This window comes from Trichoplax adhaerens, genomic scaffold (genome assembly GCF_000150275.1).
Source record: "Trichoplax adhaerens TRIADscaffold_3 genomic scaffold, whole genome shotgun sequence".
Classification (NCBI taxonomy): domain Eukaryota; kingdom Metazoa; phylum Placozoa; class Uniplacotomia; order Trichoplacea; family Trichoplacidae; genus Trichoplax; species Trichoplax adhaerens.
The window spans coordinates 6,113,034-6,127,628 of record NW_002060945.1 but is presented as its reverse complement, the minus strand read 5'-3'; the positions used below and the strand labels follow the sequence as shown (position 1 = coordinate 6,127,628).

The window sequence follows — 14,595 nt, the reverse complement described above, 5'->3', positions numbered from 1 at the left end:
TAGGTTTTAGGCCGAGATAGAAATCAATCCCTCGTTCTCCCTATTAATAAGCGTAGATGAAACACTATTAAGCAATCTCTCTACCGATTGCTAAAGACAGTGAATTATAACCTTAACGGGGTATTTATCGGTTCCAAACATAGGTAACCACTTTGCAAAGTCTAAATACGCCATTTCCGCTGCCGGAGGAACTAAACCCCTGCAAATGATATTCAACACATCACGTGAATAACTAAAAAATCCAGAATATATCTTATAAGCTACGTATAACACTTACGATACGGTCTTATGATACTCCATGACCTGATCTTCAAGTTCTTCAGACTATAACGAAATAGTACGGGTTATCAAGTAATTATACATATATATTATAATAATGAAATACAGATCTACTAACCTGTTTTGGTACAAAACGAAATTCAGAAACATATCCATCAGTGTGGACTTGAGGATTGTAATCTCCAAGCTCAGCTACAACATGCATCGATAAAGTGATACAGCAGTAAAAACTTATTACTTGTACTAATGCAAATGTTAGTGTAAAGCTGAAAGAAGTAATCATAAAAGTTTATACTAAATTTACAGCTAATATGATACGAACGGCAGTCTATACATGTACAAAATAATTTACTGACCTTGCAATACATACGCTCCTAATTGTGCTACATCAGCGAAATTACATGGAAGCCTAAACAATCAAAAAGCATTCATCATTAATACTATTTCACCTTGTTCGTTATATGATATTTACTTTAAAGTATGAATATTCAACGTACCGTCCCGTTTGGGCGTCATTTTTTACTTGTTGAAAAAATAAATATCTGCAAATGTGTACATAATTAGATAGCTTATTTTTATGTTGTAATTTCATAAAAACTGATCAATACTAACTCTACTATTACGTCATTTTTTTTATTCGAATAAAGAACATTTGGTTTACCTAGTTAATTCCTGCTCAAGTGAACAAGGATCGGCTGCGTAGAATTTTATCATAAAATGTACAGTATACGGAGGTGAAGCTGTAAACAAATAGCATTAATAACTATAATTTTCTAGTAAGCATACTTTTAATGTATGGTGTCTGAACAAGTTTTATACTCAATCTTATTATAGAAATAGAAATAAGTTATTATTATTTCACTATCTAGCAACTTTAATAGCTAACCTTTAACTTGAGACGTTAAACGCTTGTTCATATCAAGCCATGTCTAAAGAAATTAAATGTATGGTAGGAGTAAATTAATAAATTGTAGTTACTTTACCTACAGGTAGAATGGTACCGAAGATATGTATGGTTATTCGTTAGAGATAATATAATCATTCAATTTTTAAAATCAAGTAGGTGTAAAATTTCGTTAAAGGGAGCTAATACGCATTCAGTAGACATTATTAACACCATCTAAACTCACCGAAGATTCATATTCATCCTTGTATTTAAGACTAAAATATTCCCTTTCTTTTAATTTAATTTTATCAGCAACGAAATCAAAGATTGCTTGGCACTTGGTATTTTTCTATTAATTTTAACAATCATATCCATTAGAAAACAATTAAAATCTTATTTTTGATACATGTACGCAATTATGTCCACTTTAACACCGATAGCTGCTGAGATTATATTCGATAATTTCAGAAATTAATGATAAGCTTTACGATAGATTGAAAGTCAAGTAACTATATCCTAAATTTGTATTATAACCTTTTTCAGCACGGTAGATTAAGTGATATCACTAGTAATCTCTAAAAGCTTTTGAAGTCATCATGTGCAAAAAATTACAATTCAAAATGTTTTACGAATACGGTCCGACACTAGATTTAAGAACATCTCAGATTAGCATCTTTTATATGTCTAGCTAGAAATAAGAAACTATAGTTTTCGGAATAAAAATGTACGCTAAACATTGTCGATGTAATGCCCGCATATTATATCACCTGTTGACACTGCCAAAGGTACGTTCATAATATCATATCAATAAAGGATATTCAAAATTTTGAAAGTTTTGGCAAAATAAATGTACATACTGTATTGTATACTTTCTCACAATCACTGATGTGCCACTGTGTATGCTGTTGTAGATGTCATGAGGCCATAAGTTATACGTATGTTTATGATGTATTTTGACAAAATCAGTGCGCCGATGTTCGATTGCGATGTCACATAAGCTGGCATCCTTCAGTCTATTTCGAGATCACTGCAATAATACTGTATCTTACACTGTGCTGTTTTATACGACAGTAAAATACTCCGTTAGTAACATAGCGTAAAAGTTCAAGTCTAGTTGCGAAAACTTTCATCTTCCTTTAGTGAAAACGAGTATGGTCATGCAGTTAAACATTGAAAAATTAATATTATTGATGAAATCCGCAATTTTATTCATAACCATTATGATAGATCGTTGAATCAATAACTACTTACGGTTGACTTAGAAAGATCGGCAGGGATTATATGACAGAAGGGAAATAAGGAAGATACTACAAAAGGAAAATACCCCCTAGTGTATTGTTATACATCATGGATATTTTAAAAACGTGCAACGCCTCAATGATAAATGGAGCTTTATAAAAAATGGATTATACGACACTGAAGGTCTACTATGTAGTCAGAAATTGTTTGATAAATAGATTGCTACAGGTAGACGACTTTTAGCGTGTATTGAGTGTAGAATTTAATTAGCTAATTATTGCAGTCATTACGAGTATAAATAGTGATCGAGTTGGCTGAGTAGGTGAAGGGATGCAATTTTCTTATACTATCGTAGGAAAGATTTTCAAGGATGATCTTGCTGAGTGAGTACATTTACTTGGATGCGTCGGGTATGACGTAGACAAGATGTCTAATGACATCTAATATTTATCTAAAGATATGGTACCTTTTTGATAAGCACAGGACTGTCCCATATGCAATCAATCAAGCTATATAGCGGCTAAAAGCAGTTGGCTAAAATTTCGACTCGTTAATCATTCTTACTCAAATTCAATATAAATATGAGTACATTCAATTTTTGAAACGTCTACTTCTGTTAATGCAGGAGAAAAGGATGGTATGGTATTGTATAATTTTTTCATCCTATTGTAAAAGGTACCTAGAAAAAAATTTTAATCTCTCGTACCGACATGATGCTGAAAGTTACAGTAATTTATCAATGTTATTTTGTCTATCCAAATTAAATTTTCAATAAAGAAAACAATGTCATAATTAATAGCAGGGCATATTTATGTAACGGAAGATCCAACTGTATCAACATTCGTTAAGCTAAATGTGGAAATCTGTAATGTTGGTAATCTAATCTCAAGGATTGAATAGTAATTCAATTAGAGAGATGGAATTTTTATTCTTAAAGCGTATGGAATAGGATACGCATATAATTAACTTCATTGGAGTGCTGGTCTATACATATCAACAATAACAATACAGACATACGCGAAAATTTGGACTTTAAAATGCGTATCCTTATATGGTGTGACCATGATGGGGTGCGCAGATGTTAAATACAGTTTCAATATACTGTAATGTATTTAATTTCAATCAAGAAATCTTGATCCTTTTTATTGGCTGAGTATGTAATCAAAATCGTTCCTGAAAATGATCGTATGCACGTTTTGTTTTACCTTCGACTTGTGCAAGTTATACGCTATACAGGTGATTTACAATTAAGTGCAATCCAGACAACAAAAAAAATGAAAAACGGTGACTCTATAATATTTATTACCGTACATTGGAATAACACTTACGTCGACGAAATGATGATGTACAGTATATCATTAATTTAATCCAATTTACGCTGTTGTATAAGTATACTGTACACTATCACCGACGAGCTACTACTCTACTTTACATCGATTTTACTGCAATGAACTTTTGAATAACAATCGTCCATTTTATCCATTGGCCCATAACATTTTTAGACATCATTTAAAAGCGGCGACAATGATCATGAAAAAACAAACAAACAGCGTACGTAGTCGAAAATTACAAAATGACTGTTGTAGCCGTCTCTGAGCCGTAATCGCTTGTCTTTTTGGGGAGGGGGGAAGGGAGCAGTAGATAGTGTTATTCCTAATTAAAACTACAGACTACTGTACAGTGTACAGGCATTGAATAAAGTATAGCACTATACGTAGTCATAGAGGATGATAAAGGTTTTTAAATCCTCTTTTTTATCGTCTAAAAGGAAATGTACGCGTATTTACAAAAGGAAATGACCGGCGTGATTGATGATCAATCATTACAACCCTTATCTCATCGCTTGATTAGTAGATCAATAAAAACAACAGTTTTATTATCAGAGTCTTTTTTCTTATCGTATTGAAACAAACTCAAAAGCAATGATAACGATCATGTAATTTTCACTACGTAGGAAAAGTGTGGCGATTGTCAGACCGGAGTGGAATAGTGTTATAGATGTCTTTCTTTCTGTCTATAAAAGTGCCTACAACTAGGATGATAAAATAGCATCAAATTTGTCCGCTATCACTCTCTTACTTTATTTTCAAACTATACCAATGTTGGAAATTAGAGTACCGTAGACGTCTTTGGGAAGAGATGAAGGCGATACGATATTTTTCAAATGTGTACAGTAATGTTGTTCACAAAATCAATTACTTGGTAAGATGTTGCATCTGATCAAGGATAGAAGTCAAGTATCGTATTCTAACTTCTAGTTAGGTATAGAATGAAGAAAATCAGCGTTAGACAACTTAATCAACGTTGCAAACTACGACCAATTATCACATGCCAATGAGCGTGAATTATTCCATAAAACATGTTCAAATTGGTTAAAAAAAAAAAAGAACTGCCTGTGGTAATATGATCAAATGAAATAAAAATGATTCATAGGCAAGTTATGATGACGACGGTCTAGGCGTTGTTGGGTACATTTATTTATTTTTTTGAATGATTTTTTGAATGATAATTATGATGCAGTTTAGATCGAAATTAGAGTCGATTGCTAACGTTTAACTTTATTGCTACCCGATGTATATGGGTTAGTCATGTCATTAAGTAGAGTCATTTTACTGTAATTATTGTATAGTAAGAAGTATGGCCGTGGTGAGTCATACTCTTGATTCTAAATTGAAATTATTCGTCGAAAGCCCAACGGGGGGGGGGGGGATTACTACGCTGAGATTGAAAAGTGATGAGAAGTAGAAAGTGTTTGGCTGTAATTTTTTGAACTGCACAGCAATGGAATTGGCCAAGTGGAAGCCTAAATAACTTGAAACGTAGTAGAGTACATCCATTGCAGCTGCTTGTACCACTACTGGACGAGACAGTGATTGGAAATGGTTACTACGCGTCTAGCCATGTCTGATGTGATCAATGTGTGTTGGTGTGTCTCAACATTATGACTATCATTTTGGGGGTATTTTGTAATGGCTATAGGAGTTAATTTGAGCACGATAAAGCTCGAACGATTTGCATCGTACTGATGATTGTAATGTAGGAGAGTAAAGTAATTGGATTGACTATTGAAATGGTTGTACCTCTTTATTTATTTATTATTGTGTACAAAAATAGTCCGTTGGACATTGATAGACGATGGTAGACCACTTACGCTAAATTCATGAGTAATATCCGTTGCATCGAGCATTATTATTCTAACGTTGACAGTACGTTTGCCACCACCGAGGCAAAAAAAGCCCATTTTCCTCATCAAGCAAGACAGGAGAGCCAAATAGAAGGATACCAACGAGTAGAACCGACAATTGTTCCTGATATCAACACAGTATGTCAGACAATCATTAATTTGCAGCTTGCAAGCAAATCGTGGCGTACTAGATTGGAAGAGAAAAATGGATTAGATTACTGAACAAATGACAATGTTATCTATCATGGCTAATTGTTTTCGACAGTTTACAGTAATCATACTGTACAGTACGCAGACCGGGGCTGTCTGATCGATCGACCCTCGGCCAGTGTTGTCTATTGTTTGCTGTCAAATGGTGTCCAGTACAGTACACACTACCGTCCCCTAGTTTACATACTGTACAGGACAATAGCGTCAAGCTTGTATTTTGAATGACCAACCGTAAACGCTTGACTGTGTGAAAAATTCTTTCTTTCACTACTGTACGCCCCCCGGTCCAGGGGTGTATGGCCAAGGTTGAGTGACGGTCACTCACTCTGGACTGTAGCGTACTTTTCTTTGTCTGCAGCACACAGTACAATGTACTGGAAACACTGGAAATACTGTACTGTTAACAGTACAGTACTGTAGTGTACAGTGTACAGTGGACAATACAGTACTGTGTACTGTAAACTCAGTACTGTACACTGTACCGTCTTTGCCTAACCTTAGAACTGCATACGGTTAGTATTAGACCTGAGTTCGGTTCGGTCCGGTTCAATACCGTTATGATCTATATATAACTGAGTATCATCGGTCTGGTCGTCTTCAGCACTGGTTACCATACTGGCTGTCATGATTTTCAATACATGATCCATCGCCTCAAGGCCTGCCCTCGCTCCGCCTCTTCGGTTACATTCTGTACCAGTCTTAACCAGTGCCGTCTTCATCCATACTGCACAGTCGACAGACTGACCAACAGACGGATGCAATCTGCAACACACGCGCACTCGGGCCTCTGTCGCCGACAAACTACCAACGACAGTATGGCCTGACAGACAAGCAGCGACATCGACTACAGCAATCAATTTGACGACGAAAAGGACAAGCAAATCACGGCTAAACTCTCATTCAACATTACTGTAGGAAGTAAAAGCTTTGATCAACTCATAAACGTACACTCGTTATAATGATGATCAACAGCCCTGCCAATATTCTACCACTTCCTATTGATCGACTATAAAAATCGCACAATTGCTTCCACTTGGTGAAATACTACTATACTGTACAGTGTACAGTACAGTAGATTTGCAGCCAGTCAAAACATGAAAATAAATAGGACACACACTTGTAGGTAATGTCGAGGAAGAAATGGATGGCCCGGCCGTTTATTTTTCCAAAATAGAATGAACGCTGAAAATGTTGAAAAATCTTCTGTCAATGACGTGTTGGCTACAAGTATCAACGGTGTATAATAAGAGCGCTAAATCAATTCATCGCAATGAATAAGTAATTAGCAGTCCAACAGCTCGTTCTAATTTATGACTCATAACCGCCATTCTATGGCACTATCAGGCCTTTTTCAATTCATTATTCCGATACATAGGATTGAATGAATTCCACTACAGGATCTGAATTAAAAGTAAATAATGAATACTGATAATGATAAACCACACCATGAATTCAAGACTAAACCCCAATTCTATTATATAGCCAAGATAAAGTACCGTCAGAAAGGCAGTACAATAGACAGAATGCGATTTGACGGATAATACATCGACAATACCATGCAATAATAATGATATAAAGTAGTAACGACGATGTATTGGTGCACCATTTTTGGACACTTATTAAATGCTGTACATCCTACTTTATCACAGTCTTAATCAAACAACTTTATTGACTATTGAAGACAATTTTATGATAATATAATACTAATGATATAAAGTAGTAACGACGATGTATTGGTGCACCATTTTTGGACACTTATTAAATGCTATACATCCTACTTTATCACAGTCTTAATCAAGCAAATTCTATTGACTATTTAAAACAATTTTATGTCATGCAATAAAATGGAGAAGTGTATCATTTTAATCAATAGCATAATACAGGTGCTACACTATTCCAGTATATTATTTCAACCACTACCTTTGATGTATCGGCTTATAAACTGAAAGTATAGACGACATCTAGGGATCTACTAACCGTTTAGATTATGAATTTAGCTAGCTATCGTATATTCTACTGCTGATACAATAAACTACCTGATAAATAATTTACTAACAGTCAGTTAAAAGTGTTACCATTGGCTTCAACGATATACGCGTATGCGTACAGTCGTTAACAACCATTTAACGTACTAACCCTTTTAAACAATAATTTTTTACAAGAAGTTCAAACTAAGGCTTGTCGACATTAATCTCAATTAGGCATATCCAGATTTACTGTCAATTACTTATCACTTGAAGGACTATGCCATGATAGAGGCTGATTCAGTACAGTTAACACGATTATCTCGGACGAGTATTATTGTAAGGTATGGCCGTCCCTTTCACTTTTACTAGTCAATGGCCACCTACAACTGCATTGTCAATCTATAATATCACCAGCGACAGACACCATATCTACCGTAATTTGCTATTAGAAATTGTATAGAGTTTCATGACGTCTCCTAGTATTACTCGTGCAATATCATTTCATAGTTACTAAGAATGACTACAGTATAATAAAACTACTTAATGAATTCTGTATCTCTATCGAAAGAAATATTCGTAAAAACTATCTCCGCCTTGTTTAAAAAATTCTTGAATAGCTACACGAAAAAGTTAAATAGTTTATATACATATCACGCTTAATTTACAGAAGGTACCGTACTTATGTTAAATCGACAATTTAATTCAATTGGAATTTGATTCCCACATTATGTTACTTACATTGTTTCCTATCTCTAAATATCAACTTACAACCAAATCACTAAATACCTTTCTTACCCAAAAATTATTGATCAGCAATTTATACTAGAAATCAATAACTTATATAATTCTCTATCTATCTTAAATATCAACTTACAATATCGCTAGAAGCCTTTCTCACTAGATAAATATTGATTAGCAATGATACTAGCAATCAACAACAATAAATACGTCCCAGAAAGCGAACTGTAATTATGCAATGCAGGGTAGTGCAGTACCCAGATCAAGATGATTTATCTGCTCAAGTAGAGTGTAAATAGTTATTACCTGTAGTGAACAATCAACAAATCATAATGTTAAGGCATAAAAGGCTGTCATAATTTTAATGTGGTGATTACTTTTAACGCTAATAATAGTGTTTTGATTACGTTGCAAATTAAGAAGAATTTTTAATATTGATAATGCTTATTATAATTGTTAAAGCTCCGTAGCTCCTTCCCTGATAGTTTCTTATAGTATAGCATTTATAGGGAGGATTATAGCATATCTCAGTAATTGATTGTACCTTTAAAAATCTTATTTTAACCTAATTTTAGTGAGTCAGTAAATCTAGGGGATCATGTAGAACTGTTCAGTTAACCGTTACTTTCATCTAGCCTGAGGAAATGTTGTAATCAATAGAAACTTAACGCGCTATATTGTTGCTATGAACCAATAAAGTTGTTTTTGATCGAAATGAATTAAAACTAAATTTTACGGGATATAATGCAATTACTGCAATGAATAAAAGCTGAGATATTATTAGATTTATGAATGTAAAGTTAAATTGTATAACTCAGGCAATAAATGACTATAATAAGAACTTATTCTTTCTCTATTGTTGCAACCTGAAGTACTTTTTATGTCTAGTCTATATAATCAGAACAGAATCAACTAATGTCGGTACGACATGATTTATAAGCTGTTATTTCTACGACGCTCATCTCAACTTAAAACTACAAAATCAATCACAAGACAAACTGAATAAGACATTTTAACAGCGCCGAAAATGTATGAGTACTAGAATTAAATTAGCTTGTTAAAATTCGACCAGGCAAAGTGATAGAAGATGATACAGTTAATTTGAGAAATTAAGTTAAACGATATGCGATAGCTGAAACAGCCTTGGATGTATGTACCCGAATATTTTTTTAGGCACCTTCGTAAATTTTCTTCTACTGAAAGCTTTTACACAGTGTATTATAGACAAACTTTGTCAAATAGCCTGAAATTCTACTTTCAGTCGTAATAGTCTCTTGATAACTACTTTAAATGAGCCATTCGATGATATTCTCCAACTAAAATTATAATATAAAAGCATAATTTGGGATTTATAGATCGAGCAGATTATGTGTATTAGCTAGTCAAGTATATCAATCAAATTTAGATTTAAGTTGGGCGGGGGGGGGGGATTCACAGTAAAAGATACGTGAAATCTCTCAAAAATATAAGTTAACCCTTCAAGATATAGAAATACGAACAAACAATAGTATCTAGCAATACTAGTGGAGAATTGAAAGTTTCAATCGTCTTTCGGAAATTCTTCAGAAGGAAGAATACTAAAGATTTTCATGTTCTCTTGATATCGTGCTACCCACCCCCTCTGGTTCCCACATTACGGGATAATCCATAAGCAATGGAAAAAAAATTGATCAAGATATTTGTATAAACTATAACTATACACTAGCACAGTCGATATTCCTAATGAGTTAGAATCTAATCCCATAATGAGATTCAATCAATATCTTAATACTAAACTAACTAGTAAATATAAACTTGCTACAAGTACTACAGCAATCCTATAAGTCATTTAGTTGACATCAATGATTACGTACCAGACCAAATCTGCACAAAACTTCGGCGGCGAGATAATGCTTTATTTCTTCCGTAGAATTATTTATTATGACTATTTCGCCGGTAAATTGTTCTTTAATAGACAGCAGTTAAGAATTTATTCTATAATCTTGTTAGCTCATCTTAAAAAATTAAAGGCTAGGATCGTTTACAGAATGTTACTCCCTATGAAATTGACTAACTATAATTACTAATTATCAATAAAAAATACCCCGTTAATAAATTCTATCACCGATATAGGTTTTATTAAGAATGAATTTACTGTATTAAGGTTAAAACGTCAAAATTAAGTATACAAATTCTATAATGACGCTACTGTAATGCTTGTAATAAATTACTAGAGTAAGCTTTTCATTGTTATTCATTTATTTTATTAATTAAATATTTAACAGTTGTGCAACCTCTCTGTATTTTCTACTGTGCTGCAACAATAACTTCAATTAGTGGATCCGTTTGTAATAACATTGTGTATACTGCTACTACGTCAAAACTTTGACATAATATTGAAATGGTCTAAAAGTAAAATGTAAATTAAGTATGTTAACAAATAGCATTAATCCACTAACGCTGCCTAGAGCTAGTCTTATAGTACTAAATTACTAATTTACGGAACAAATAAGAACGCGCTTGCAGATGTGAACAGGTAAAAAGACTGAGCATTACCTATACACTAAAAAACTCCTTGTATATCGATAGACTACAGTAACATTATTTATTGATGAAATTTAAACTGATTCTGGATGAATTAGTTTAACGGTGCCATCTGCTCCTTTTTGCACGCCTTGGCGCCATGAACGGTGACCAAGTAATCATCATACAATTAAAGTAATTGACTGAATTGTTACTGTTTATTATAGTCATAAAGACCATCCAGACATCATTCAATTAGTTCCCCTTCCCTTAACATAATCCCAAAAAGGTAAAACCGTCAAATTTTGTTATATATAGAATACTAAATGCTAATATTGGTGTTAGAAGTGTGTCTTTTAAGATTAGGAATTGTCGTCGATTGTCGATTTATTCTAGGCTAATAAGGTTTAAAGTTAATCATCCTGAAAGTCAGTTGCTAAATAAAAATGAAGTGCCTACATTTTAAATCCATGTATTCTCATGAAGAATGCAACCGTAGCCAAGTCTATTTAAACAATTACTAATAATCAATAGCCGCAAAATGATAAATATTAAATAATATTCAAGTTCATTAATAATTAACATTGGGCAGACATAGAATTGTTTCGAAAACAATTAACCAATGCACTCTAGGTTAGCAAGTAATCCATTAATATGACATGTATGAATCAGAATTTACAATTTAAATTTTAGACTTTAGAACTAGTTTTCATCCGCTACTGCTACCAGTTATCTAATACAATACGAGGGTATTCAAGTTGAATAACAACTATTTTGTAAGTTAATAAGTTGATCAACTGGATATTCCTACTCCTTAAGCTATCGATATAGCATGGTCCTTGGATGCTTACATATGATGATAATGAGGAGCTGCATTCCATAGTGCAGTATTCATAAGTACAGCTCATCTAGAAAAAATGCCATGAATTCATTAACGAAGTCTATTTGCATAGCAAATAATCAATAACAAGCACTAAGACGTCATCGTACTGTAACTCGTATAGTAGTGGCTAAACACTAGTGCTTCAAATTAACTCGATAATTTCACACTATAAATGTATCTATGTAATATAAAGCTGCTACAAAATATCGAACTATACTGCAATTGTAAATCCATTCAGCAAGAAAACATTCATGCCCTGCATTACTTGTCCATCAATTTATTAAATTAAGCTGATTCCTAATCTAACAGCAAAAATAATAAGGAGTAATGACGGTGCGGCAACCATGTCAATGGCTGAATATAGTCAATAAATATATCATTACATATTAAGGCATATGGTACACGATCGTGAAACTTCTATTCTGCCACCCTTTATTTTGAAAGGATATCTCACCTAGTATCTAATAAGCTATGATAGTAGCAATATATTGCCAATTATAGGACTCCGTTGAAGACAAATGCAATACATATTGTAGTTTACAAATATTTCAAAACGATTTTCAATGCTATGAAATACGGATTTAATTGCTTTTTGATTACGATAATTTAATAGGTTGCTTAATGTATTCTTTGCTAACTGCTATTAGTTAACAAATATGCTACTATTACGGTAGCCACTAACTGCGCATATCAATTGAAATAGTGCAGAATGTTAAGTAAGTATATTATAAAATCTTGTTGTTTTGTTAAAACATGTTGGTATACTCGTAGTCTTGACAGTACCGTAACTTAAACATGTTACGTAGGATATGTGCACTTAGGTCATAATGTTAAATCAAAATAACTATTTTCCTGACTATAAGAATTTATTGGGCTATTTTATTATTGTTTACTAGCATCATAAATTTACTGTAAAAACTTTACAAGATGATAGCATTGCTTAAAGAAAGTAAATATTCTATTAATACTATACAAGGCCAGAAGTTATAATAGAAGGTATTAATGAGGATATACTACTTGCATATAGGACGGCAGCAGGGGGGCGATATTTTTCGTTGATCATTTCAAGAGCTCACGTAAATAATAATATCTAGTTTAAACTAGTTTGATTAAAAAGAGAGTAGTTAGAGATGGAATTTCGTTTCATTTTATTAGCAAAGAAGTGCCATTTTATAAAATAGTAGAAAGTTGTAAGAAAGATACCTGAGATAGTAAGAGCTATGATGATATATTCGTCACGAAGTTTTCAGAAATAAATATCAATCATCAGTTATTTAGAATATGAGAAGCTTAAGGAATAATAAGCTCTGTGTTATTATAAGCAAATTACAACATCTTAAGTAATTAGGCATCTTAGGCAACTGCTATTTGAAAATCATCAAATAATAGCGGTATAATAAACATTTTGTTCGAAAATGTATAAATGTAAACTTAATTTTAAGTTGATTATAAATTATTAATTAATAATGATAATAATAATCGTCTCATTAGCGAATATAGGCTTACTATCTGCTAATTCATATCACAGTTTGAATATTGAAATTTTATATGCCAATATGACAGACGGTAATATTTGAACTTCGTAGATTTATTTTTGTTACATTGACTATCCAAGATAGTAATTTCATGTGAACGTGTTGAGGTAGCGTACTGTACGGTATATTTTAAGATAAGGATAAACTATTATCCAAAACCTACCATCCTGTTAATGAATATAGGATCAGTATACTAGCTATTTACACCACCGCCTCAATATTGAACCTCTCTTGTGTATAGGCAAACCAGCAGTGTCTGAATCTTGCAAATTTCCACCTTTTCCAGCGTCAATTGCTTGAAATAGTAATGCATACTGTAGGGATGCTGTATCACATTGATATCACTTACCCATTAAGAATAACATCGTATTTTGTAAGTCATGACTTTTCCTTGGGGCTACTAATAAGTAAGTGTGTGTTTGAGAGTTTTCTAAATTTTTTAAATATTTATTGCTAAATATGCCTTTCCTGATATTTCATTAGTTGTGAATTCAAAACACTGATAATTAATCTACTTGATCATGGGGAGGCGCAGACGCCTGCCCAACTTTCACAAGTACAGTATATACGCATATATGGATAATATGAAAATTAAAAGTTTTCTATGACTCTCATCGCCTACCTAAGCATAAATGTACCATAACTAGCTTATAATTTCAAGATTACGAAAATATGCACCGCAATATGCAACGCTAAAATAGAGAAGTACAACTTCACGCCAATAAATTTCAAATTATCCAACAGAAAACAAAGATGCGGGATTATATTTTCTTATGAAATATGAATCTGAGATTTAGCTTGCTGCGAATCAAATCGAACCATAACGACACTACTCCGTGCGTGGATAAGCTTTTGATACTAAAGATTTATAAGTTACTTTTTAGAACTACAGTGAAAGTGTTAAAAGTAAACAGAAATTCGTTAAAATGAATAAAATTCCAATGTGATTTGTTAATTTTTATCAGTCCAATCCTTACTCAACTTGATTTGAGGCTGGACTGCGAGTATTAGTGATACACTAACAAAAATTGAAAGGCTTTTTGGCCTAATTTGCCATGCAGTGTTACAATGCTTTCTTCAATATCACGATTTGTCATGTTTAATTAATTATATTACATAAGTTTGAACAAATACATTCTGTGCGTCGTAATTCAATCTACTATCTACTATTG

General features: G+C 33.0%; 1 protein-coding gene across 1 annotated transcript; it reads right to left on the bottom strand.

Moving 5' to 3' along the window:
• Positions 1-273: 273 nt before the first annotated feature.
• TRIADDRAFT_23231 (uncharacterized protein) lies at positions 274-1,029 on the bottom strand (the record flags this gene model as incomplete). The annotated part of the gene is made up of 5 exons (XM_002110510.1): positions 274-324; positions 398-471; positions 636-688; positions 777-821; positions 941-1,029. Coding segments are annotated over 5 exons (312 nt in total), but the record flags the coding sequence as incomplete, so codon positions are not given.
• Positions 1,030-14,595: the final 13,566 nt, after the last annotated feature.